This window comes from Mus caroli, unplaced genomic scaffold (assembly GCF_978045245.1).
Source record: "Mus caroli unplaced genomic scaffold, Mus_caroli_1 scaffold_15, whole genome shotgun sequence".
Lineage (NCBI taxonomy): Eukaryota > Metazoa > Chordata > Mammalia > Rodentia > Muridae > Mus > Mus caroli.
Genome location: NW_028227270.1, coordinates 24677791 through 24705673, shown reverse-complemented (window position 1 = coordinate 24705673; position 27883 = coordinate 24677791). Strand labels below are relative to the sequence as shown.

The following is a 27883-nucleotide window of genomic DNA, read 5'->3' as shown; positions in this document are numbered from 1 at the left end:
ACAAAGGAATAGAAGTCAGTTCTGAAGCCCCTTCCCTACCCCACGAAGCTGAAACATACTCGAAGGGACCATTGTGTCAGCTAGCTGATCTTCCCTTCCTCTTAACTTGCCCCATCTGATCACCAAAGAGAATCCGGTTGAGATTATGGATCTGAACTTTTAAGAAAGATCACTGAGACAAACAACACTGGCCAGCTGCTGATGTTGCTGATAGTATAACGGATAATGGAGGGAGGACTTTATGACCCTCAGTGGAGAGGTCAGGCTACCACTTGGCCAGACTTTGCTAACTTCTGGACCTCAGGCTTGGGGTTAATCCTCAATTTTAAAAAAGCCACTGCTTACACTTTTCAATGTTAACTTCCTTTCGTAATTTACTCAACTGGAAAAAGTATTCTATAACAAAATGTATACAATTTAGTAATTGTACAAAACATGAATTTAGCAAGATGACATTGGTTACAGTCACCAGCATAAAACACTCAGTACTTTTTACTGCCACTTCCATGACAAGCTCAGGTAAATAAAATGGTACTGGCTGAAAAGTCACAAGAGGAGCAGTCTGAAACTTGACATACAACAGCAAAGGCAACCCTCCACAATAAATAATACTGACACAGTCACTAAGAGGCTCCATGCTGCCCGCGCGGCACTCTGGGAATGTCTTTCAGAGTCCATCTTCTACACAGATGTCAGCTTCCCAAGACCAAACTTGAAGCATTAGATAGAATACAAAATAAGGAGCTCTTTATTATTATTTATACAAAACTGGTACATTAAAAAAAAAAATTAAGATTCAACAACTCTGCTGACCCCCTGAGGAAGCTAAGAGCTTTCATGGACCCATCAACGGAGCCCATAAATGACTCAGTCACCAAACTCCTGGCCACGGGCGCAAGGCACACAGCGGGCTCCAGGGCCATTCATGTGGCTCCATCATTGGCTCTGTACGCTGACCTGGACCAATGCTACCGAGCACTGTCTTCTCTGGCCCAAGCTAGAGGATTTTATCAGTGTAAAAGTTGAGTTATTTCTTAAACACTTCCAATAAACTCCTAGCATTAGACACTTAATTACAACATATACAGATTTGATAGTTTACCAAAAAATCTAGAATTCAGCTAAATAAGTTAAAATGTCTCTAAAAGAAACTTGGCTTAGAGAAATGGTCGTTTCTTTTGTTTTGTTTTTTTTTAAAAACCTGTTCCCACACTCTAAGTTCTGAGAGGTCCGACTTGCTTGTACTCTCCTCTAGGAAACACTAAGAGCTCTGACATCTTTAGTGCAGAGTGTGGCACAGCTGGCAGAATCTAGACGAAAGGCCTCTCTGAACAAAGACTCACAGAGATAAATGCAGTGACTCTTTTCTTCGTCAACAACTATTTAGCACTACTTAGCACATTATTCTGTAGTTTAAGAATAAAAGTAATTCTTCCATGAAGAAGTAGGTCCCCAAGAATCAATAGACCAGCACCAAATGAATTATTAGTTTACAAAAAATAAACTTAGATTGCAAAGTTCTACAACCCAGACGGAATAAATAAAAATCACAAGTTCTGTCAGCTACAGTGTCATTAAAACCATTTTTAACCCATGGGGAGGTGAGCCCCACACTGATCACCAGGAACTCCATCATTTTGTCAAAACACCAGTTTCCAGCTTGTGGTAGCTTTCAGAAACGAACTGTAGCTCACATCTGTGGTGCTCAGAGCACCGTACCATCCACGTGAGATCTTTCCAGAACACAGCATGGAAAGAACCAGAGTTTCCACATCTGAGGAGTCTCTGTGCAAAGGACCTCAGACGTCTCTGAAAGAGCCAGAAACCAAGCAGGGGTGTCACTGATCATGTCCATTCATCTTCCACAAGACAGTGCATTGAGATTTTTAATTCACAGATTTCATGTTAGTCCTTGAGAACCCAATGCCCGCGTTTCAGTTCAGTGTGTCAGGACCCTCAAGCTGCCTTCTTGGTGCACGTTCCTTGAAGATCTTGTAAATTTATCTTTGATCTACGTCAGAAAAAGACAAAGTAGTAACACAAAGAACATCAGCAATGCAAAATTGGGGAGTTAGGGGTACATGTGTGTGTGTAGATGTCAGAAGACCACAAGGCCACACACTCCTTTTCCGACACAGGGTCTCTCTCAGTAGCCTGGAACTTGCCAAGTAGGCTAGGCTGCCTGGTCAATAAGCCCCCAGGCCCTGCCTGTCTCTACCTACCCAGAGCTTGGACTTTAAAGATCATGACACTACACCTGTTTTGTTTTGTTTAAATCTGGATTCCAGGGCTTGGACTCAAGTTGTCCAAACATTTTAGTGGTAATTCCCAGACCAGGATTATAAAACTTTCATTTGGGAAAAATCTCATCTTCGTGGAAGTCTTACCTGTTGTGAACCATGTGACTTCTGACAAGATGTCCTGCTGCCAAGGCTGCCATCAAGGACAGCTCACCAGCCATCACAGTGCCACATACAATTCGGGCAAGCTGCCGTGCGTTTTCTCCAGGATTGTCTTTGCATGCTCCTTGAACTCCTAGCATCTGTAATCAGAGGCCAGCATGGAAGATTACACAGAGCAGAGCAGACCTAAGCTCCATTAGAAATGCTGGTGCCAGGTGAGCGGATGGTACTAAGCACTTACTTGCTTATTTAATCTATTTGCTCATGATTTATTAGGCATATCACCCAAACCATATATGTGTGTGTATGTGTACATGTATACACACACATACTTTCTTTTTCTTCTTGTTCTTTTTTTTTTTTTTTTTTTTTTTTTTTTTGAGAAACCCTATACTTATTTAGACATCCTGAGGCTAGACTGGCTGAAAGTAAAAGAACAGCTAAGATACAGAATAGAGTGATGTGCTATACTAGACACATTAGTGTGATGGTTAAACTTGGTTGTCAACTTGACACTTGTAGGAAGAGGGAATCTCAATGATAAACTGGCTCCAGCAGTTTGGCCTATGGGCATCTCCTCGGGGTATTTCTTGATTGCAAACTGATGAAGAACCCAGTCCCATGGGCCTGGGCAGTCAAAGAATGAGAGCTGAACATGAGGCTAGAACAAGCCAATATGCAGTGTTCCTTCATGGCCTCTACCTTAGTCCCTGCCTTAACTTCCCTTAGTAATGAATGTCTACCTAGATGTGTAAGTTGAAGTAAACCCTCTTTCCCAACTTTGTTTTAGTAAGAAACAAAGACCTGGGAGTCAGTGGCCTGAGACCACTAAGCTGTGTGCCAGACAATCATACCTGCAGGCAGGCTTGCTGAGGTAGAAGGTTGGTCCCACCACCCACGGTTCCGATCTCTATAGAGGGCATGGTGCAGCTGATATATAAGTCTTCATTTGTGGGGCCACTGGCTTCCATTAAAGTAATACAGTTTGAACTCCCCACATTCTGTGCTGCATCCTGGAAAGAGAAAAGCAAAGATACAGTATAGCTCCTCCAGAGAACAGCAGAGCAGAAAGGACTGTGGGAACGGAGGAGCTCACCTGGCCACACGCGATGTAGATAGCAGTGACAATGTTTGCTGCATGGGCGTTGTAACCGCCTATGCTCCCAGCCATGGCAGAGCCCACAAGATTCTTGTTAATGTTTACGTCAACCATAGCTTCCGTAGTCGTCTTTAACACCTAGATCAGAGTATGTACATTTTACACAGTCCCCTGGGAGAACGAAGTAAAAGCCACTCACATCTACCTCTCTGTGTCTCTAGAAAGCAGGGGGATACCTGTAGCCCCATTTAAACTGTCCCAAGAGGGCTGACTACCTGCACACAGGCATGAACAATAATAAAACAACCATTTTATTGGAAAACTACTCTACAAATGTAATCTTATAAAAGGTGGCAGTATTGTCCTGACTCCCAGAGCCGGGATTATAGCTGTGGGCCTCCACCCTGGCCTCAACTCAGCTAAAGACACTACCATGTAAAAGGCAGGCTGAAACATCCATCCACACTCACCTCTCTCACCACCTTGGCTGGAATGACGGCTTCACAAACCACAGTCTTTCCTCGTCCTTCGATCCAGTTTATGGCAGCAGGCTTCTTGTCGGTGCAATAATTCCCACTAACTGCCAGAATCTGCATGTCAGGGAAGAACTCCTGAAGCTTCAGCAGTGCTTTCTCCGTGCCCTAGAAAGAAGCAAAACAAACACAATGCATGACGGAGCCCCATTCTGACCACCTTAACAATTGTAACGCAGTCATTCCGTACTCTAAGGTACCTAACAAATGTCCAGAACTCTCTGCGTCTGCCAATACTAATGCTCCATAGCCTGTTAAAACATCAGCCACCCCTGTCCTGTCCCTGTCCTGTCCCTGTGCCCCTCTACTGGTGCCCATGCACTTAACAACTCAGATAAGTGGAACCGTGTAGAATGTGGTAACTGACGAGTTCCCTTAGAATGACGTTCTGCTTTACTGCATCTCTCCCTTGTGCACGTATCCACCCAATCAACACCTAGCTTACTCGTTCCTGCTGGCTAGCATGAGTAATGAATGCTGTGAGCATGAATATACAGATAGCACTTTGAGACCGTTTTCAATTCCAAAGGCAGAACGGGAAAACAGATGACACAGCAGTTCTATTTCCAAGCTGTTAAAAAACCACTCCCGAGACTAAACCACCAACCAAAGAACACACATGGAGAGACTCGTGGCTCCAGCTGCCTATGTAGCTGAGGATGGCCTAGTTGGTCAGCAATGGGAGGAGGCCCTTGGTTCTATGAAGGCTCTATGCCCCAGTATAGGGGAATGCCAGGGCCAGGAGGCAGGAGTGGGTGAGTTAGTGAGCAGGGGGATTGGGGAGGGGATAACATTTGAAATGTAAATAAATAAAATACCCAACTAAAAAACTACGAAAAATAAAAACAACCCCCCCATACTATTTCTTACAATTTTTCATTCTTACACATTTAGTTATTTTCCTCTTTCTGAATAATCTTTATAAACAAAAAATCTGTAGCCTGACTAGATGATTTTAACATTTTGAATTTGTCTCTGGGTAAAAAGTTATCAGCAAAATGAAATGTATACCATATAAAAATCTCTCAGGAAACAAAATGAATGGATTATACAAACAAACTGAGTAGGTTTGCTATCTTAAAGTTGGTGTTTCTCAGCAAGGCAACACCTGCCTGTAAACCAGCAGTCAGAGTCAGAGACAAAAAAACCTCACGAGTTGCACGTTAGCCTGCTCTACACAAGGTGCTCCAGGTTGGACCAAGGCTACAGTGAGACCCTGTCTCTCTCTCTCTCTCTCTCTCTCTCTCTCTCTCTCTCTCTCTCTCTCACACACACACACACACACACACACACACACACACACAAAGAAAGCAAGAAAAAAGTCTCTAGAAAAGGTCAATTTCAAAATTTGGAGACAAAGCTCTTTTGGGGTAGCTTAGGTGTGCTCAGAACTGATCTGGGGCCCCATACACCTCCCTACAACACTCGATCTGCACTGAGCTGAACCCTCAGGGCCACTCCTCCTCAGGAAGGAGTTGTTACTGGGCAAACTTCTGAAGTTTTAGCCCCAGATCCCTCCAACCCTTGTGAGGACATTTAGGACACAGACAATGTCAGATCTACAGCAGTGCAGCTAGGCAGACAACTCTGCAGTTACAAGCTCTGGCTGCTCTTCCTGAGGGCCAAAGTCCAATTATCAACACCCACTGGTGGCTCACAACCATATCAAACTCCAGTTCAGAGAAATCACATGTCCTCTTCTGGCCTCTATGGACATCAGGCACACATGTAGGACACAGACATTCATGCAGGCAAAAGACCCATATACACAAGTACATTTTATCTAACTAATTAAAACAAAACAAAAAAACCAGAAACACTACCAAACCAAACTATATTAGCTTTTAATAAAGGTGAAATCAGTCAACTCTGTTAAGTATGTACCACAGAGGTAAGGTGTATCAATAAGAGGTATGGCTGGGGACAGTTTTAGTCTCAGCACTCAAAGCCAAGGCCCAAGAGTCACCATGAGTTCAAGGCCAGCCGGGTGTGCCACCATGGAGCCCTGAGAGACAGAGCACCACACTCACCTTAGAGATCATGTTCATCCCCATGGCATCCCCTGTCTTGGACTGGAAACGGATATAGAGGTTGCGTCCTGCCATCGTCACGTGAAGTTTCTGTAGACGAGCAAATCTGTAAACACGAGGGTTTTATGTTAATCCAAGGTGAGAGATTTACATTTTACTCCTTAGTTCAGCAGGGAGTATTTTTTTCCTTTAGCCACATGAAGGCATTCTCAGGCATGGAGCAGAAGGTGGACCAACTCTAATACACGTGAAGTCCAGATGAGAGCAGACACACTAGCTGGAACTGGCCAGGAGCTTTACATTACTCATGAGCTTCCGTGTGACTGTGACAGTCTTCAAAGTAAACACAGCTAGACGAACTCCCATGGTCTGTGTAGGAATTCCTTCTCTAGGGAAACTAACAGTCTAGTCACAGTGACGGCTTCTGTCTGTCTAATTTACTGTTACTGAGTGGCTCAGGCCACCAGGTCTGCACGGGAAGTGCTTTTACCTGCTGAGCCATTTTACCATCCATTAAAAACCAATGGATTGATAATTTGTCTGCATCAACATCTACCCTAACCAGGAATAAGTATTAGTCATATTAAATGAATGGATTCAGGGGGATGCTACATTACCCGAAGCAGGCACTGTATTTAGCTAGCACAGAGAACAAGCTAAATATCCATATGAACACAGGAACACGTGAACACACACACACACACACCTACCTGCTGGTACTATCAAAGGCCTCCTTTATCACTGCAAACCCTTCAGGTGTTTCAAGCCAGGTCTTTACTTCTGCAGAGTCACAAGCACGTGGAAGACGCACCACTGGGCCTCGAGTCATCCCATCTGCAAGGACCCGGCTGCTGGCACCTCCACCAAGCTAAGCAGAGGATTGTGGGACTGTGTGAATCCACTTCAGTTTCTCCCATCGTCCTTGTGTCTGTCCCCGAATCTGTCCTGGTGGCCTTCCCCTGCCCAGCCACCTTCCTCCCTAGTTCAGCAAGGAGTACCGAGTAAACAAACTCCAACTTACGCTTATGGCTCTGCAGCCCCTGTTAGTGCTGGCCACAAGACAGCCTTCCGTCGTTGCCATTGGCACCTGGTACTCCTTCCCATCCAGGCACAGAGGCCCTGCCACTCCAACAGGGATGGGCATATAGCCAATCACATTCTCACAGCAAGCTCCCATCACCTAAGAAACACAGGTGGGCTACAGGTGAAAGCCTGCACTGTAGCAGATAACCACTCATCTCAGTCCCTGTCGCTAACAATTCTTCAACCTTTCCCCTATAAAACATTTCAATGGATTCTTTTTGTTGTTAAGGTGTTGGTGATCAAGCCAAGGGCTTCATCAGTGTCTGGTAAACATCCTACCACTAAGCCAAACCCCACCCTAAATTTACTCTTTAAAAATATTTAAATTGGCTGGGAGTGGTGTGGCACATGCCTTTAATCTCAAACCCTTGAGAGGCAGAGGGTAGGTGGATCTCTGAGTTCAAGGCCAGCCTGATTTACACAGATCTAGTTCCAGGACAGTCAGAGGGACACAGAGAAACCCTATCTCCAGAAACCAAAATAAATAGTAAATAAATAAATAAATAAATAAATAAGCAAGCAAGCAAGCAAACAAACTGTTGGACTTTCCCAGGGATGATTATAAAATCATGAAAAACATTTTTAAAAGTGGAGCAGTATAAGGTTGGCTACAAGTTACAGAGCAAGCCCTCCCTAATCAAAGAGCATACCAAGGAATAATTATAATCTCTGTAAGGCAGGTACTGTAGAGAGGACGGCTCTGCAAGCTTTGTGGAGAGGAGCTGCCGGCGAATAGACACACCACGTTCATGAGTTTCCATTAGAGTTTCCAATTTGTAAGCTGGGATATGCTTGGCATTGACCAACTGGATGATCTCTGCATCACTAAGGAACTTTGCACCTTTCTGCAGAAAGGAAGAAGAAAATGAAGAGATGGGATTAGATAAGAAGGGCAGTTCAAGAGCAAAGGCTGAAAGAGCACAGTGCAGAGCTGCTCACAGGGCTATAAAGCAGTATATACCAACCCTGGGAACAGTGACACTTAGCCAGACTACACCCCATCCCCTGTGAAGAACAAACCCAGAACAAAGCCTTGCCCTCAGTCCAGCCCCCCTGCCTTCGGTATAACAGGACCTCCTGTACACTTAAATGCTCATGGACTGATCAATGAATATCAATCAATACATATTTACTTACAATGGACAATTAATATATACTCTCTTCAATATTTTTGTGGGTACAAATTGTGGCCCTTAAACAGGATATATTCCAGCTGAGGATACCAATTCTCAAAAGAGCTAAAGTACAAAAACATTAAGAGTAAAATTCAAAAGGCTTTGGGTTTGTAAAGGGGGAGATGATCTGAAAAATATCAAGGAGATCCAAGGAAGTGCTTGCTATGCAGACATGAGGCAGAGTTCAAATCCCTAGCAAGTACATAAAAGCCAGGCACAGTAGTATACATCTGCAATCCCAGCACAGGGCAGGAGGAAGACACAGGCAGTTGCTGGGGACTTGATATGTCCAGTTTAACCAAAATGACAAGCTCCACATTTAGTAAGAGACCCTGTGTACTGGCTAGTTTTGTGTGTCAATTTGACACAAGCTGGAGTTATCAGAGAAAGGAGCCCAGCTGTGGGGCATTTTCTCAATTAATGATCAAGGGGGGCGAGCCCATTGTGGGTGGTGCCATCCCTAGGCTGGTAGTCTTGAGTTCTCTATAAGAAAGCAAGTTGAGCAAGCCAGTAAGCAGCATCCCTCCATATTCTTAATACAGAAAGAATGAGATTAAGCTGATAAGGCTGAAAACATGAAGGGACATCTGTAAATGTGGTGAGAGAACACAGTGTACAAACACAGCTCACTTCAACACACACAGATTCAAAAGCTCCCCATCTCTACAAGACAGTAACTCACTACAAGGAGCTTTGATTCTGGGACCAGAAAGTAAGAAACCCTGCTGCTAGCTTTACAATTTCCTCAATGGTAAATATATAAAGCCTCTTGAGCCTGGCCTGCTCATCTGAAGGGTAGGGATAACACCCCCAAAGGCTATAGGGGATTTATACAGCCGTGAAAAAGCCACGTGACACACTGGACACAGTAGGCCTCAGTAGTACCAGTCTTAACTTCCCTTGATTAAAAGAAAGGTACCAAAAACATCCTCTATAAAAGAAACCCCCAGTGTGAGCACACTCTTGTCCCTCCTCTATATTCTCCCCAGTGTGAGCACACCCTTGTCCCTCCTCTGTATTCTCCCCAGTGTGAGCACACCCTTGTCCCTCCTCTGTATTCTCCCCAGTGTGAGCACACCCTTTTCTCACCTCTGCATTCTCCAGTATCTGCAGACATTCTTCATTAGGTCGAGGCTCGATGGGGAGTTCAATTCCAGGCTCCTGTGCCCCCAGGGTCGATGGAGGGCTGGCTACAGAGGCCCCAAGCACAAACGTAGCTCTGCTTATAGTCTCTGCTTCCACCACTAAAGGTTTTATAACCTCAACTGTGTGAGAGGCAAAAAGACATCTCAAAGTCCTCAAATCACTTTCAGAGGAAGTCACCTCAGGGGGTGTCCTCGGACAAGAGGACCTGAGAGTGAAGAACACAGCACAGTACCTTTTCTCTCTTGGTTCGCTCCTGGATCCTCCTCTCCTGACAAAAGCTTCTGGTTCCTTCTCACAAGCAGAGGCTCACGTCTACAACAGTTGTCTTGAGCTTTCTTTGAGGTCACGACGGGAGACGTGATAGGATTTTTTAATGACAGTGTCGATTCTGTCTCTGCTTGTTCAAAGAAAATATACTTGACAGCCAAAAGGAAGGCTAGACTCAGGGTAATCACTTGCTCAATGTCCATGCTGATCATCCTGAGTGAAAGCAAAGACGAATGTTGTCAGTTCAGAAATAGTAAAGTCGCAGCAGAGCCCAGTGAGAGCAGAGGATTGTGGGTTCCAGTCACTTACTTGGAGAGATAAAACTGCCAGAGAGAAACACTTGGTTCGATTCTCTTGGACACATCTTCGTCCAGACCCAAGGAAACCTTAGACTGTTCTGCTGTGCTGTTCTGAGGAGAAGGATCAGCTATCCAGCGACTATGAGCGTGAACAAGGACCAAGCCTAAAGACTGAAGACATATTTTAAATTGTATACCTTCTGCTTTCTTTCTCGTCCCTCCCAACTCCATAGCCAGACACTTTAGTCCTCAGCCCCACCGATCATGGTAAGAAAGCCCCTAGTTTGTTAAATAAAAGCAATGGTGCTGTAAGGGTTCAAACATTCCAAAGAATAGCCTTTCAAAGACAAGGGTCTATTCAGGAGAGCAAGAATAACAAAGACCATAAGACCCAATGGGGCATGGTGGCAAACACCTTGTATCCCAGCACTCAGGGGGCTGAAGCAGGACGACTGAAAGCTCAAAGTCAGTAAGATTCTGTCTGTCTCAAGGCATCAAACTAAAATCCCCAGAACTTCAAAGCAACAAAAAACTAACTCAGAAAAAAGAGAAGACTGGAACATCACTGAAAGGAACAAATATTAGATAAACAAGATAGGAACTAAAAACACAAACAAAAGCCCCCAAATACCCAAAGTATAAGACACACCGAAACTACAGATCCTGAAGAAAAAAATGCCATTACCATAATCATCTTGACCCTTTGGGTTACGGGGTTCGGTTTATTTTCTTCTTCTTCTAAAACTCTGGCAAAATGGCTGAGCTGCCAAATTGGACGACCCTCACGGCTTTCACGAGAAAGCTAGGAAAGAAGTCGGCACTGCGTTAGGAGGTATGAGGGGACTAAGGAGAGGGGCAGCATGGGAAGTACTACTTTACAACTAATGACACCAGGAAAACCCGCCTCACCTCTAGGACCAGTGACACGCAGGCCGGGAAGAATGTCATGAACACAAAGTAGTTGGCCAGCACTGACATGCAGCCGAAGCAGCACATGATCTCCAGCTGGCGGACGCCTGGGGAGAGAGAGCGGGACACAGCTGCTCAGTGTGGGTCTCTAACATGCCACTTAGCTTACAGGCGCTTCATTTTGTCCTTTGTCATTTACTACAACAAAATTAGCACCACAAAGATGACCTATGACCTGAGGAACAGCAGTCCTGCCAAGGACACAGACCCCAGCATCATCACAATGCTGTATGTAATGGTGTTGTTTCACACAGCTGGCCAACAAATGCTTCCAATTCTTCTGTATCACTTTGGCTGAGACAAGCAGCTGTAAGACCAGCTACTCTACAGGGATTACTTTATCCTCCAAACTACACTACTCCTCTAGACTCACTTATCAGAAAAGCAATTCATTAGCCCATGTGTCCATGTTGATTTATAATATAATGCAGTTATGCCTTTCTGACACGGCATCTCAGGAAATGGTCCTTACAAAGCACTATAACTCTACAACCCCCACAGTGCCTACTGATGCTCTAAGCATTTTACTTCACTGACCTATCTGAAAATGATACAATGCAAAAATGTTAATAAATCAAGAGTGAAAATTAACAAACATTTCACCACAAAATTATTTCGAGGATCAGTTGGTAATCTCAAATAGAAGGTGCCAAAATTGTACAGACCAGAAAAAAAATTAAGATCACCAACTCCTACTCTTTGGCTCAAATTAAAGTAAAAAACTACATTACATTATTTATTCTCACAACCAAGGGCATCTGAGAAACTGCAAGTTATACATATAATAAATAAAGCAAGTCTATACATTCAACTTAAAAGTAGACTTTCATAATCAATACTTAACCAATGCTTTCACAAATCAATCACCAACTTTTTTTTTTGGGGGGGGGGTTAAACTCCATGTTGCCATCATTCTTCCTGACTGTCCCCAAAGCAGCTGCTCTGCCACTTTGGTACCACACAGGACACAGCTCTAGTCCAAAGACTTCTGAGCAGCTGTGGCTTGTATGTGTGCTGGGAACTGCACCCTGTACCTTTATATATGCAAAGTACACACTACCACTGAGTTAGCTACACTTAGCCCAACCCTTTTCTCAACTGGCCTTTTCAGTTATGCCCAGGATGTGGTAGAATGTGTCCACAGCACATACAAGCTCCAGGATCAATCCCTCACACTGTGTAAAAAGGTAGGCAGTGGGTTGCTGCCTAATTAATTTTAAGCCCTATTTCTGCAGATAAAGATGACTTCAGTGGCTTCTGCCACTACACATCTGATTCTTCGATTCGTTTCTCTAATGATTCAAGACAAGGCGTCAGCCCGACTACTTTCTGCATAAGATTCAAATATGCAGCCTTTGCTTCAAGGCCTGTAACTTCCTGGTCCACCTTCAACATCTCAAACTCTCTTGTTTATGTAGTTGTGTTTTCACCTGATCAACATTTTATTTAGTGGTGATGACATGACAGTATCGTCATAAAAACTCAAAACTATACCTTTAAAGAAGGTAATTTTTCTGTGTGTGTGTATGTGTGTGTGTTACACAAAGTACATCTTAAAAGTCTGAAAAAACATGTGCTATAGACTGAGCCGCTGAGCTCTATCCTTAGCAGTAAATTTTAAAACAATTTTTAGAATGTTTTTTCTTTCCTAAATAAAAACCTTTGTTGAATAGTAGAATATGTGTTATTACTATCAGAAATTTAAAGAAATACATAGTATCTAATAAATGAATACAGAGACAACCAAATTTTCTCCCAAAAGAAAGACAATTAGGGGTTGGAGTAGCAGATAACTCAACAGCTAAGAGTGTCTTGGGCTCTTGCAGAGGCCTGGAGTTTGGTTCCCAGCACCCACATTAGATAGCTCACAACCACCTGTAACTCCAGGGGCCACAGATGGATGGACGGACACACACACACAACCAGAACTAAAAAAATCTAGTCTAAGACCAGGACAGCTCATCACAGCATGGTATATTCACTCTGGCAAATCCCCACTGTACGTAATGGAGCCCTGTTTGAAGTTTAGTATTAATTCTCCATGCTGCTTTAAGGATGAGGAAGTGTGCTGAGGCTGATGCTGCAGGCAGGCTAGGATGTATGGCCTAGTACCTAATTAAACCTCCCAACTACCTACCTCCAACATGGCAATTAAAATACAAGGAAAGGAATTCCTAATTCAGCCCAGGGAACAGCAGTGTCTCCAGACCAGCCTTGCAGTACCACCTTGGTTATAAACCAAGAGCGGACACAAAGAGAGAAGACAGCAAGCATGGGAAACATCCGAAACCTGGTACTACTTTCTTACCAGGCACACAGAGGTCCATACATCCACACACTTACAATATCTCCCGTTCAAGTCACTGAAGTCAGAATCCAAGAATAAACAATGTAAATGTCAGAACTGCTATTTTCCCTTTTAATGACAACTGTAAGTGTATTAGAAATTGTTTACAAACCTGACATGGTGCCAACTCCAATCACAAGGCATTCCACAAGAGCGTCAAGGGTGAATGTGGGGCCCAGGATCGCCATCCCACGAGCTATATTTTCCCTTACTTCATCCTGAAGAATAGACCAAACATATCGGTGGTTGTTAAGTGCACATTAGCCTTTTTAAATGCTAGAGAGCATCCTGGGTCCTACATGAAACTTACTTTACTACGCAAACAACAAGATAGAATGCATTCAATAGGCAAGGTGGGCAGTGAGAGACACGGATACGGATCACTCCTGTGGTTAACCAACCACTGAAACCCTACCTGACCACACCTTTCCTAGTGGCCATTCCTGCTTGTCAACTTGACTAGATCTGGAATGAACTACAATCCAGAATTGGAAGGCTCACCAGTGACCCTTATCTGGAGGCTGGGAGACAGAAGTTTCTGATCTGGATCTTGGTGTGTGGTGGCACACACCTTTAATCTGGGCTACACCTTCTGCTGGAATCCATATAAGGACACTTGAAGAAGGAAGGTTCTCTAGCTCCTTCGCCTGCTTGCCGTGTGGGACAGAGCAACTGCTAGATCCATGGACTTCCATTCACAGCTGCTACTGACCATTGTTGGGAATTGGACTGCAGACTGTAAGTCATCAACAAATTCCCTTACTATATAGAGACTACACATAAGTTCTGTGACTCTAGAGAACCCTGACTAATACACTTTCTTTCACATTTCATATTACATTCTGGCTCCCACCAACAAAAGCTTAGCTGAGATTCTCTGAGGTCACATTAGTACAATAAAACCTAAAGAATTTTCATATCAAAATGTTCAAATGATCAAAAGCAGTATCCAATATTTATAATTGGGATAGAACTATGACCTCTTTCACAGCTTGGGGGAGGGGCTAGTTCAGTGAGCACTTGATGGTCCTGCAAAAGGTCCTTAGTTTAATGGTCCGACACTGAAGGAAAATCGTAAAAGGACGAAATAGGATATGGTGGTGTGTATGTCTGCAATCCCAGCACTCAGCTGACCCCGGCAGGAGGAGCACTATAATTCAGGGCAGAATGAGATACACAGTTTGTCTCAAAAAGAATTCTGCTACAAGGCTGTTTAACACGATGGTGAGTTTTTTAAAGTCACCAATGAATGTCAGGATGAATTTAAGATGAGAAATGTTAATTTGAGGGACTTAGAAACAATGTGATGGGAGGCTCTAGTCCACTAGATCTGTTGCAGTGTGAAGGTGAGAAGGCCCCCAAAGGCTCTCATGTTTGAACATTTGATCCTCAGTAGGTGGCACTCCTTGGGAAGGCTGAGGGGGTGGAGCCTCATCAAAGGAAGTGGATCACAGGCTGTGGGCTCTGTGGCACCAGAGCCTGGCCCAACCCTCTTCTTGGCTGCACTGGGCCTCCAGGCCTCCAGGCTCTGGGTGCACACCTTCCCAGTTCCATGAACCACCTCCTGGCAACACAAGCCCAAACAAGGCTGGCTCCCTGTAATTGTCCCATGTCCGGTATTTGGTCAAAGCAATGAGGAAGCACCCAGAACACTCACTCTTTCCCGAGGCCCCAATAGGCAATGCATTCACCTAAGTCACCACGGCACTGTCATTTCAGAAGACTTTCAAAGGGAAAATGGGGAAGTGAGACACTTACACAAACCAGTCTTAAAACATGTGTCTAAAGGCTCGAGACAGCAGTTACACTTTGAACAGTAAAGAACTCTCTCTCCTCTGTGACAGACAAATGTGGGGGAGATCATCACACTCCGGGGTTACAGACAGCGCTCACCTGTGAATTTGAACTGAGGGCAAACTTTGCTAATGCGCTCGCTCTAGAAAGGTCAATCAAGAGCAGAAAAAAGGGCAAAGCTTCACTGGGGGGATAAAAACAAGACAAGTTACATTTAACACAGGGATAATATAGTTTTAGAAACTTCTTAATATAATCCTTCCCATAGCACACACACACGTGGCATGACCACTTTTCTGCTAGCATTCTTAAGAAGCCTTGAATAAGAGATGCTCAAAGTATTTGCTCAAGTTTATTTTGTTTCACTCTTTTGAGACAAAGCCTCATGAAACTCAGGCCGACTTCTAACTTGCTGTGGGGCCGAAAGTGGCCTTGGATCCCTGACCCTTGTGGAGGTACAGGCACTGTCATTATGTCCAGCATAACTAAAATACTGGGCAATGTTATAGTGTAAATGAACACGCACTGAAACACCTCTTCCATGTTTTCTCAGCAAAGTGCTCTTCTATGTTTATAAAATGTACCTGGATTAACATTAAGTAAACCGTGTCATACGCCCACTGGTGAAGCTACCCCGACCTCCCCCAAGGCAAGCAGCTAAAAAAGCAAAATCTATAAAGGAATCACTCCCACAGCTGCTGCTGACTCGTGAGATGCATCTACGCCTAGGTGACGATGGTGAGCATCAACAAAAACTGTCCATACAAATACTCATCACTGTGGTACTAAGAAAGATCAACTTAATCCAACACTGGAATAACGAACTACAAAATATTTACACAGAATACCATACAGCTATCACTAATAATTGACTTTAACACTAAGGTTAACAGGAAAAGATGCAGATGAGTTATGTTGGCACGGCATGTACAGTACGATACTAAGAAAACATGTCCAAAAGAAATGGGAAGAATATATATCAAAATGCCAACACCCAGAGCTAGCTAATAGCAAGTTCATGAAAACTTTCCCATACTTTTTAAACTTTTAAATGTATGCATCACCTTTAATACAGGGAATAAAGGGTCTTAAGAATATGTTTTAGGAGAACACACACTGGGCTTTACTTACTTTAAGCCTGTCAATTCTTTGTCGAGGAAATGAATGACGACCGTACTGAAGACAAAACTTGAGAAAATTGTGAAGAGGCCAGCAATACCTAAACGGCAAACGCCACAGTTAAAGTCAGAACTCCTTACTACACACGGGATACATGCAGTCTCACTCAGTGCTCTGTAAGAGCAAAGCCACGTTCCTCTGTATCACTGAGGCCTCTCATCTGAGAGTACTAACTGCTGAATGTACTCAACACTCTTTCAGTAGTGCATTGAAATCAAAAGTCTGCCAGCACGCACAGCCGGCGACCAGCCTTACCCAGAATGTACTTGGACCCAAGCTGCCGTAGGTTCTGGAACTGGAAGTAAATGTACAGGATGGCGATGCATCGCGTTATTGTCAGGATGATGATGTCGCTGCTCAGCACGTCCTATTGGCAGAGGAAGCGTTCAAACAAGGACCCACAGCAGCAATTTTTACTCTGTCATTGGTTCACATATCACAAGAATAGAAATGCCACCATAGTACAACCAAATCAAAAGCCAATATAGAAACCAAAAGTTGAATACAACTTTTAAGCAATCTAATTCTTCGCAATCATTTTTTTCTGAAAGTCCTTACAAAAGCTGTATTTCTCAAGGGAGTCAACTATATTCACTTGTATTTAAAGAAGCTTTTTTTAGTGTATTCCATATCAGGTACACAGCTGAAAATTTGAGATAGGCCCACGATAAGACTACTCACAACTTTTTGCTTATATGGTCTCTAAAAAGGAGACCTTTTTTTCATTCTTTAGAAACTGAAAATGAAGCCAGGCAGTGGTGGCGCACGCCTTTAATCCCAGCACTTGGGAGGCAGAGGCAGGCAGATTTCTGAGTTCGAGGCTAGCCTGGACTACAGAGTGAGTTCCAGGACAGCCAAGGCTATACAGAGAAACCTTGTCTCAAAAAAACAAAAAACAAAAAAGAGAAATTGAAAATGAAATTCACTTTAGTCAGTATCAAAGTAAACTAACCTCTTCAAATTTGGGGCACTCATAATTCCAGCCACAGATCTTGTTGTTGCCGGTGAACATGTTCATGGACATCATACAGATTGTAAGTGTCACTGTTCCCACAATAACTTCCCAGGGGTGGGAGGCCACGAAGAGGCCATGCATCCGGAAAAGTCTTGACAACATTGTAGCCTCACAGTCCTTGGATCCTGGAAGGATATACATAGGAAGAACACTTAGCATGCATGGGGTTCACTTTCAGGACAAAAGGATGCTGTCAGCCCTAAGTGCAGCATCTCACATACAGGACTATTCCAGCGTTCTGCACAGTCCTGGAACATGAGTGTAATGCTCTATCAACATGGTGCTTGCCACTTCTTCAACCACCTAAATCCTTTATTACTCACTGGCAAACAACTTATATGCAAATGCTCCTTTAAAAGTTAAGTTTCAAGAGTAACTCCTTGTAGTTATGTGAGCCAAGGAGGAGCAGAATAAATAAAGCACAAAGCAGACATGAGACTATTCCCACTTTTTAGTTAAATAGAAAGCCCACGAGCCCTTTTCAGCGCCCACATGCCTAATAAAGGCAACGCCAAAGCACCTTCATCTCGATCACCTTGCCATACATCATGATGTTCATTTCATTCTCTGGAACACAGGCAGAATGTCACTAGCACAATGTATAAGAAACTTTCCTAAGGTGGCTGTCACCAGAAATCTTTTCTGATCTATACTTCCACGTTAGTAAAACGGGGGCATGCATTTCACTAGGATGGCTTTTCTCCTGGCAAACTACAGGGGCAAGAAGGCCCATTTAAATGTGTCAGATGTGGAAGGCTCCTTAACTTTTACAGCCAGCCAAGACTGGAAAGTCAGTAGAAGTAGATGCTGGGTAAAATGAGACATGTATTTATCATACAGAAAGACCCGCAAGAAGTGAAGATACAGCTCAGTGCAGGGCCCTCCGTTCAAAAAAATCCTCAAAAACTACGACTTCTTGTCTGACAAGAGGATTCAACAGAATAAATAGCAAGAAGATCTGAGCTAATGAAATGACTGCCACCCTTCCCACATCTGATGGCTAATTAACAAGTTTGACATTCCTATTTGAAATGTCATCTTATAAAGTCTCTGATGGCCTACAGAGATATTTCTCATGGTAAAACTATAGAGCAAAATGAAAAATATTACCCATAACAATCAGTCAAAAACTAGATCCCGGGAGATGGGTGTGTGGATAATAATGCACTTGCATCTAAGCCTCACTGCTTCTAACACTGCAGACTGAGCTCTGCCCTCCACTCTCAGGCCACAGTACACACCAGTGCACACAAGCACACACAACAGAATACAAATGATGACAAGAAACCAACTAACTAAGTCCACTGATTGTCAGCAAGAATTCAAATAGATCTCACACATTTACTAAGAAAGTGACTTATTGACTGATGACACCAATTAGCCAGGCAGTGGTGACAAGGGAGGCAGAGGCAGTCAGATCTCTGAGCTCAAAGCCAGTCTGGTCTACACAAGAGAAACCCTGTCTGGAAAAACCAAACCAAAACCAAACCAAAAAAGGGACCACCACCACCACCAAATTAAGTAAAGGAGGCAAAAAAGTACCAGGGCGAGGGTGGGAGGTAAGAACGGTGGGAGCTTGGCTTTTAAGAATGAAGCCAATTAGCCAACATCATCTCTGATTCCAACATTCCATTTTTCCTCTATATTTCAATATACCAGGCTACACGCCAATATAACTGGTTTTCAAGATGGTCACAGCAACACATTAATTCAATCATAAAATCAATGTTGCTGATAAGAACAGTTTTAACTAACTAAAAATAGAAAGCAACATAAAAGTAGTTGACAGGTAAGGCAGGGAACACGGGTAAGTACCATGTAAACTCATGCATCATGAAATTATTCACAACGACCTCACTATGTTTCTTCCTGTGGGTCTTAATTTTGGAAAGAACAACTAGTACAGCATAAAATATGGCAGGTATCCGTACTTATCTTTTTTTCAGTACTGCATAATGAGTTTTACCACCTTCCTCTCCGGCATCTTGCACTGATATACACAAATACCCGAGAAAGGACAACCACACAGTACTTTTTATGGAGGGCCTGGGTTTAAAGAACGAACACTTTAAACCTGTCTAGGATTCTCATGAGAAACCACATGTCCACTGGCCTCTCTCACACAATCTCTTAAAATCAGAAACTAAAGCAAACTGTTGGAAAAGCCTGGCTTCGAGGTTTCAGAAGGTAGATTAGTTTCAAATCTAAATGAAAAGCGCTTCCAGCTCTCCACCCTTCACCGCAAAAGCTTCAATAGTCTTCCTCAATGAGTCAATTTTATTCATCACTATTAAAAGTGATTCCACTGAGAAAAATGTAAATTGCTATCATGAGGAGCCCCAATGTGATTACCAACTAGTAACCCCATACCCACACTACCCCAGGCACACCAGACCTCCCACCCAGCTCGGTTCCCGGGGCCTGACAATCTTGCCACTCTTCCCTGCACGTACAGCTTCTTCTTCTTCTTTTTTTTTTAATAATCTGAGGGGAAAAAATTACACAAAATCCTGTTCCACAATCCAACCAAGTACAGAGAACCACACCTACCTGGAACTACAAACTGAGCAATGTTACAAAGGTATGTCAAAAGTAACCGTAATTATAAACTTGTCTCTCAGGAGCACCTCCCATTTCTCTGTGACTAGGCAAAGTGACACCGGTGTAGCAGTTTATGAAAGCTCAGAAGGTCCCTTTTCTGCTGCGCTGCAATAAAAGAACTTGCCTACTTATCCAAATACAGTATACAGCAAACATTTCACAGACTCCTCAAATGGTTGAAAATTTAAACTCACCGGACTTCTTAAATTCTAATTCTATTTAGGAATAGATCCATCAACCACTGCCAACTAAGAGACAGGCTTCTCTGAGATTCTTCCAGTCCATTCATTCTTCCTGTGGTACACACCCCACTCTTTGATTAGATGTGTGCAGGTTGTCCCTTTGAGGGTAAGACCCCACCTAATCCTACACTGTAGCCACGTCTAATCCCAACAGGATGAACATTCTGCTTTCTTAGCCTACCCATCCATCAAAGGGGGCCATCATCACCTTGCACAGAAAACAAGTTCTGTACTCAACTTTACCATACATTACCCGTTTCTAAGTCCATCTCCTCTTCACTGTCAAGTTCTCTGACCAAAGTATTAAGTGGAACCATAAAGAACTAATATTTTAAGAACTTAAAAAAATAGCACAATTTTAAGATAGATTTAAGGATTCAGAAACTGATCCCAGAATATAGCTCACAGTCTACAAATGAGACAAAAAATATAGCAGTGTGAGCATGCATGCCATGCTCCCCCCACCCCCCAGGCACACCCTTTATCTTGAAATAGCTGTGACATACACACAAGTTTTCGTGTTAATCTGATACTTTATGCGTGGTCAAGTTCTAAAAAGTCACTACGACTAAGTAAGCCCACAAAACGCAGGCCAACCTCACAATAGATCCGACACTTTTGCCCTACGATAAATAAAATGAAAAGAAATCACAAGTAACCAAACAAAATGTATTCCCTACTTTGTGTGATGCTTCAATTGTACACAACGACTTTGTAAGTAAAGAGCCAGTAACAGACGTTTCCTGTGGCTTTACAGGACTTAGCCCGAAAAGATACAACCTCAAGAAAGATTCCATCTGACCGCTTTCGATGAAAGACTATTAACTTCGCCCAGCCTCAGAAGTCTACTGTTTCACTTGCGAACCTCTAAGGCCATTTTCTTCGCTCAAACCAAATTAATTCCAATAGGAGCATAAGGTAAATTGACATCAGTATCAATGAGACTACGCCCCTTAGGAGAAAGACGGTGATATACAGGTCAAGAGACCGACTTCGGAGGGCTAGCTGTGCCTGTACAGACCTCGCATCCTCCTCCGGGCCCACTAGGAGGGGCACAACCTGCCGTACCCACACGGATTGTGTCAATTTGCAGCCTACATCTCCATCACTTTAAAGACCGGTCCTGCCGCAAGGCAGCGCCTGGGAGTGAACCCTTGTTCTCTAGGGCTCCGCGAACATCGCTCCCGCTGTCCCCTCTGCCAGGCACTCGTTGTACACGGATGACCGTGACCGCCCGGTCAGCACAGCGCCCTCCGGACTGGACCCACGGACGCCCCGTCGCTGCACTGGCTCTCAGGCCCACCCGGCCCACGGGTTCCCTGGCCGCCGCCCTGCCGCCGGGCCTCAAGGACGTGTCCCCGCGGTCCCCTCGGTTCGCAGCCGCCTCGTGAGCCCAGGCGGAGCGCGAGACCCGCTGCCCCGCCGGTCCCCAGCGTCCACCAGCTCACCTCCGGATCTCAATGGAGGCCACCAAGCCGGCCCAGCCGCCGTCTCCAGCCAACGGAGCCCCGGGCGGAAGGAACTGCGCTTACGCACGCTCCGGGCCGCCAGCCGGCCGCCAATAAAGAAGGATCGTCCGATCCCCTAGCCAATCGTCGGGCGGCTGCTCAGCCTGACGGCCCACGTCACGAACGGTCTCCCTAACAACCGCCCACTGCTCGCACCCGGGCGGAGAACGGGCACCGCACCATCTCTCACCACGGTAGAGCCAACCAATGACGGGTCGGGTCCCAGCATCGCGGCCTTCCTATTGGTCTCCGAGCCGAGGGGCGCCTGCAAGGACGCCGCCCGCGCGGGGAACAGGGGATGCCGCGGGTGGAGTACCCCGAACTCAAGAGTTTGACCTGCAGGGTCTTGACCCCGTGGGAAGACCACGGGAGGCCACCGTGTTAGAGTTGGAGCGTGGGGGATGAGCGCGGGTTAAGGTTGAAAAGAAAAAGCCCACTTAGTAGAGAGATCTGTGGGGAAGTAAGTAGTAGAGCTCTAAAAAAAAAAAAAAAAAAAAAAGAGGAATTTAAAAAAGAAAACGAAACGTGGCAGGGACTTGCAGCCCAAACCCCCTGTGACATACCCATCAGTGCTAATGGCTCCGGCTATCCGGGGTCACCTGTTGTACACTGGATTCTTGCTGAAGAGTCCCTCTCCCGTGTCGTCTCTGAATTCCCTCTGCTCTCCTGCTGGCTGCAGGCCTTTATCAGCTCTTAACTCAAACTTGCAATAACCTCTCCTAACTGGTCTTCCCACTCTCGGGTGCTTACACCTTCTGCTTCTGGCGTTTCTGCTGCAGTAATCTTCCTCTTATGCCATACACCTGCCCCTAAATCATCAGCCTGCGAAGAAGCTGACACCTCCAGTATGGCCCAACCCCATTTCACCTACACAACTCTATCCCTGTGTTAGCCTAGAGTAACTTACCCTTCGATTGTACTGAAACGCTTTTGACACCCCTGTTCATGGTCTTAGTTTAGCCCGGATATACCTACCCACTTTAAATTTTGAAATCCTAATTATACCTCAAGGATCATTCATATGCCACCTCCTTTCCTGATTCTCTCAAACATATGTCATCTCTCTCTTCTGAACGCCCATAGCACTTCCGTAATATGACTTGTCTTTACTGTTTTATGTGGAAACGTCGTAAAGAGAGCAATTGGTACATAACTCCTTTTGTTTTTGCGCGCTCTCTGTTTCTGTGTGTGTGTGTGTGTGTGTGTGTGTGTGCTGCTGTGCACCACATGTACAGAGCAGTGCCCAAGGAATGGCAAGAAGAGGGTGAGGGATCCTCTGGAACTGGAGTTACATAAGATGGTTGTTAGCTGCCAACTGAATCTGGATTCTCTGAAGAACTGAGGTGCTCTTAACTGATGAGCCATCTCTTAAAACACTATATGCTCAGTAGTACTTTTAATAATCTAAAAATGTACCTGGTTAGAATCTCATCGTTGTTATAAAATAGGGATTGCTCCCATTTCACACAAAGAACATGCTCTAAACAACTTGAATCGATTGGAACACTAAGATTTCATTCCATATCTAAAGCTGGGCTGCCAGAGTTACCTTCCACTGGCTTAGTATAGAGCCTTTGTTCATATCTTTACGAAACACTCCAAAAAGTTTCTTATGTCCAGTGTGTGGTGGTTAGAGCTGGAAGTATAACAATAGACACAGTACACGTGGCACCCACCAAAGTGAAAGCAATTGAAGTGATCTGGCCAGGGATGACAACGTTCTATTTCGGACTTCTTAAATGGGGCGGGGGGGGGGGGGGGAGCGCGGGGGAGAGGTGCGGGAGGGGGGAGGGGAGCAGGAGGAAATGAAAAAAGGGCAAGAAAAAGGGCAAGAAAGAAAAGTAAAGAAAGACATAGGGGAGACAAGGTATAGATAAGTCCAAGAACCTGGAAACCCTGTCATATTCTTCATGCCTCTAAAAGTCTGACGGGCTAAATGTCTCATATTACAGATTGTAAAAATTGTTACTAATACAGCCTTAAAGGCAAATGTGGTGGTGCATGCATGTAATTCTAGCACTGGAAATTTAAGGAAAGAGAGGCCATGAGATTGAGGCCATCCCAGGCTACAAGGGAAAACCATAAAAATGCTTAAATTTTTCCTGAAAGGATTACAAAGCTACTGCAGAAAAGACAAAATGAGGTTTGAAAACTTTTGTTCCCAAATTCTTTTTGAGAACTCCAGTAGACATATGAGTTAAAAGCCAAGCAGGAAGTAGCTGTTGGGTATAGTTCAGTAATAGGCTTACCCAACATTTTTGAATCCCTGGGTTTGAGCTCCAACACAGAAAAAAAAAATGAAATTCTATCTCATTTTATATTCTTTTTTTTTCGAGACAGGGTTTCCCTGGCTGTCCTGGAACTCACTTTGTAGGCTGGCCTTGAACTCAGAAACCTGCCTGCCTCTGCCTCCCAAGTGCTGGGATTAAAGGCATGCACCACCATGCCCAGCTCATTTTATATTCTTAAAACAACCTCAGTCGGCATCATTCTCAGAATGTATTCCAAAAGAACTATTAGTTTGTCTCACCGAGAATCAGTGCTTTACAAATTGAATTTTTTGGCATGGATTATGTGTAAAGATGGTGACTTATGGCAAAAGGAAAAACAATAAGATTGTATTTCTCTGTGTTTATTTGTTTGTTATTGAGACAGGGTCTCATGTAGCCCAGACTCACCTCAAACTATGTAGCTGAGGATGGCCTTGAATTCCGGATCCCCTTGACTCCTTACAGGTATGCACCACCATGCTCTGTCCTCTCTCTTTCATACACCATGCCCTGCTGCCCCCTATACCCACACCTCTGCTACAGCTGTGAGTGCTTTGGATGCACCTATGAACTCCCTTGTCAGCTGTCCTACATGAACAATAGCAGAATCTGCCGTGCTGCGCTTCTCAAGTGGCAAAACTTTAGGAAGGGGACACCTAAGTATTATAAATATATACTATATTTATTGTATATGTAATATAATATCAGCAACTTGCCTGAGTTCTCAGGGGAGAAATAGCAAAACAGGAATGTGACCTCTGGAACCTGGCACGATGCTGTTACATAAGCAGGCTGCTTTGTCCAGGACATCTTGTATTGATTGCTCAAGCTTCTGATTCTCCATCACAAAAGAGGTTTCACAGACCTGGAGAGTCATATTTATTTCCTGTCACAGGCCCTCGTTCCATTCAGGATTATGTAGTCCAGTCTTGAGCAGTTCTCCCTCGCTCTTTGTTCTGCATGATGCTATTTATTTTAAATCTCTTTGAAATTTTTCCATAACAAGACACTAAAAGTAATAGCTGGTAACATTTAATTTTGAATAGCTATTATAATAGATTACCATTCCTGCTGAAGATCAGGAAGGAGTTAACAGGGATTTATTAGATTGGATCTTCATGGATCTTCAAACTATAGAGTTTGAAAAAGAAAACTTTCAAAACCTAGATGCTCTCCTGGTACTGTGGTAAGTGTTCTGTCTGAGATATGCACAGGGTACCAGGGATATCATCTGGGTTGTGTTTCAAAAAGCAGGGAGGAAGGGGCTTGAAAATTGTCCCAGGTTCTTCAAACAAAATCATGAGTTTAAGAGTGGAATAGCAACCGGGCATGGTGGCGCACACCTTTAATCCCAGCACTTGGGAGGCAGAGGCAGGCAGATTTCTGAGTTCGAGGCCAGCCTGGTCTACAAAGTGAGTTCCAGGACAGCCAGGGCTATACAGAAAAACCCTGTTTCGAAAAACCAAAAACCAAAACAAAACAACAACAACAAAAAAAGAGTGCAATAGTCAAGATAAGGAAATAGAAAATTTGTTTAGGAGAAAATCTTAAGGTATTCATATTTAAAGGGGGTGGCAAAATGTGTGTTTACTACATGCATGGCACAGGACCAGGGTTCAATCCACAGCACTAGAAAGGGGCAGAAGGAGACTAGATTTAAAAGGGAAGCAGTCCAAGAGAGCTCACAGGTAAAGATGATTGTGCCTGAGCCAACACCTGAGCTCAAGGCTCAGGATCCACGTGGTGGAACAAGAGAATTGACTCTCATAAGTTTTCCTCTGACTCCCACATGTGTGCTGTGATAGGAACACGTGCAAACAAATAAATAGAAAGCAAATAAATGTAACTTAATGAGGAAATAAATAAAAGGTGGGGACGTCACTAGGCGCTTAAAAGATGTCCTCATGTGGGTTCTCTGATTATTTTGGTGTGAGCTAAAAGTCTCACCTATGATTCTTCAGTGGCAAAACTAAACATTGGGCATTAAAGGCCGTAGCCAGCTATTTTTGCAAAGAGCCAACTCCCTTTCTTTTATAGACCTTCATTCTTTCTATCCCAGCCCATAGGAGCTGGCTCAGCCATGCTTTATGAAAGCTCCTGACAGAACAATCAAGAGGTCTTGAATCCAGAATGATCTTGTAAGGAACTGGGTATGATCTTGTCAAATGAGTCAAAGAAGACAGATTCATCATGGTCCAAGGGGCCAGCCTCAAGTTTTCCTGAGCAATCCCACTGAGAGAGAAACTGAAGAGCAATTGCTTAGGGAAATACATAGGTAGAAAATATCTTAAAACAAAACTACTACTGCAGGTAAGTCCAAGGCCCTGATTATATTAACTGCAAAGGGTAAAGAATTTGGCTATACAGAAGCAGAGAACCCCAAAGAAAAATAGGATAAACAAGGTAAGCACCAATTGCCAGGCAATGAGCAAAGCAGCTCATTGCTCTGCTCGGTCCTGTCCTCTGTCTGGATGGATCTCCTGCACAGGCAGAACCAGAAGAGGCCTTGAGAGAGAGAGAGAGAGAGAGAGTACATATACTTCTGACAGTAAAATTAACCAGCTCTGAGCTGGTCATCGTGGTGTCCCAAACAGTGTCTGTCTCCGCCAGAGGTCACCTTGAACTCAGTAACTAGAGCTCCACCCTTCATACATACATCTCAATCCTTTTACAAGAAGAAAAAAAATGAAAGCAAATGAGTGTGGAGCCCTCACCAGAGTCAGCTGTTTTCAGTTTACATCTTAATGATCTTGAACAACAACCACAGCTAACAAGAAAGCTGTGTGGTGGGGGACAAGAGGAGAGGGGTAAGATTTATCTCTGGCTATGATGTGCTCAGATCAAAATCTAAGGGCACGCTATTTTGTATCTTCCATGGTATCCCAGGAAGGGGCAAATACCCACCAAGAACGCAATAGAGTCACTGATTGCCAAAAGTTAGAAACATGAAACAACTGTACCATCAGGATCTGAGGCGTTAAAAAAAAAAAAAGACATAAACGTAGTACTAAATAACTATAATAAATGTTAGCTTAAAATCTTAATACCTAGAATTGCCTTTAAGCTAAATACACTAAAAAAGTATAATGTTATACATGATCCAACCTAAGGAAGTATCCAAGAAACTAATAAAAAAAAAAGTGCTCACAGTTAAGAACAGAATGAAAGGCCCCATCCATCTCTGGTGCCTATGCTATCAGATCTATGCTATCAGATGAAAGAGTGGCAGCTCCTTCTTAGGCAATTTGAGGGTTTCATTTTCTGTATAAGTACAGATCACTCCTTTGTTCGTCTACATTTTTCTACTACCAGGTCCTCGGAGCTAGTGTCCCATGACCTGTTCACACTCTGAATGTCCTTACATCCAGGAGGGTTTCCTCAGGGAAGGACTCGGGGTCTTTACAAGCCCATTTGTCCAAGATGGACTGATCTGAAACTGCAAGTTCCAAACTTTCCAAAGCCCATGGCCTTTGGTCCTTGTCAGCCCCGCTGCGTCTTCTTCCCAGAAGTCATATTCCTCCCCAGGCCTCTGCATCTACTTTGCAGACTTAATAGTGGTTGCTACTTCTTAGGACTATGTTATGAACTGTTCTTGGAAAAATATCCCCAGTTGCTTCATAGCACCCCTAAAGCTAATGTTTCACTTCTGTTGAAACTGAATGAGTTAAAAAAAACCTTGTCAAGCCAAGTATTTAACAGGGGAAGGTGGGAAATGGTCCAATAGTCACAGAGCATTGCCTTTGGACAGGATTAATCAATACGCACAGGACTGAGTTTTCTTTCATTTTAAGAAAAAATTTACTATTTTTTTCTTTTTTATTTGTGGTAGCACTACTATAATTTATAGGAGACTGTACCTGATATAATGAAAAGGAAAGGCTTCAAGAGATGGACGATCTCAGGAATGCACATCTACTTGACATT

At 43.9% G+C, this 27883-nt stretch overlaps 1 protein-coding gene across 3 annotated transcripts; it reads right to left on the bottom strand.

Annotated features, from left to right (window-relative positions):
- Positions 1 to 725: 725 nt before the first annotated feature.
- Positions 726 to 22272, bottom strand: Hmgcr (3-hydroxy-3-methylglutaryl-CoA reductase). Of its 3 annotated transcripts, none has more exons than XM_085830901.1 (20): positions 22253 to 22272; positions 17276 to 17463; positions 16579 to 16690; positions 16276 to 16363; positions 15244 to 15328; positions 13463 to 13568; positions 10944 to 11050; positions 10720 to 10836; positions 10045 to 10205; positions 9701 to 9948; positions 9412 to 9587; positions 7798 to 7992; positions 7086 to 7244; positions 6775 to 6932; positions 6065 to 6170; positions 3972 to 4142; positions 3499 to 3639; positions 3257 to 3415; positions 2388 to 2542; positions 726 to 2011 (listed from the first exon to the last, which is right to left on the bottom strand). In XM_085830901.1, exons 1-20 carry the CDS (start codon positions 22254 to 22256, stop codon positions 1957 to 1959), a joined length of 2691 nt encoding a protein of 896 aa, XP_085687027.1. In that variant the 5' UTR covers positions 22257 to 22272; the 3' UTR covers positions 726 to 1956. The 3 variants fall into 3 exon arrangements, with proteins under 3 accessions (XP_085687027.1, XP_021035762.1, XP_021035761.1); XM_021180103.3 differs by lacking the exon at positions 22253 to 22272 and adding an exon at positions 21630 to 21730; XM_021180102.3 differs by lacking the exon at positions 22253 to 22272 and adding an exon at positions 21203 to 21490.
- Between the last annotated feature and the right edge of the window lie 5611 nt (positions 22273 to 27883).

What these genes read in the sequence shown, in the direction of transcription:
- Hmgcr (XM_021180102.3), bottom strand. An exon ending in TGGGTCCAAGTACATTCTGG is followed by an intron (nt 16,364 to 16,578) that starts GTAAGGCTGGTC and finishes TTTGCCGTTTAG; the next exon opens with GTATTGCTGGCCTCTTCACA. An exon ending in TGGCAGTTTTATCTCTCCAA is followed by an intron (nt 9,949 to 10,044) that starts GTAAGTGACTGG and finishes GCTTTCACTCAG; the next exon opens with GATGATCAGCATGGACATTG.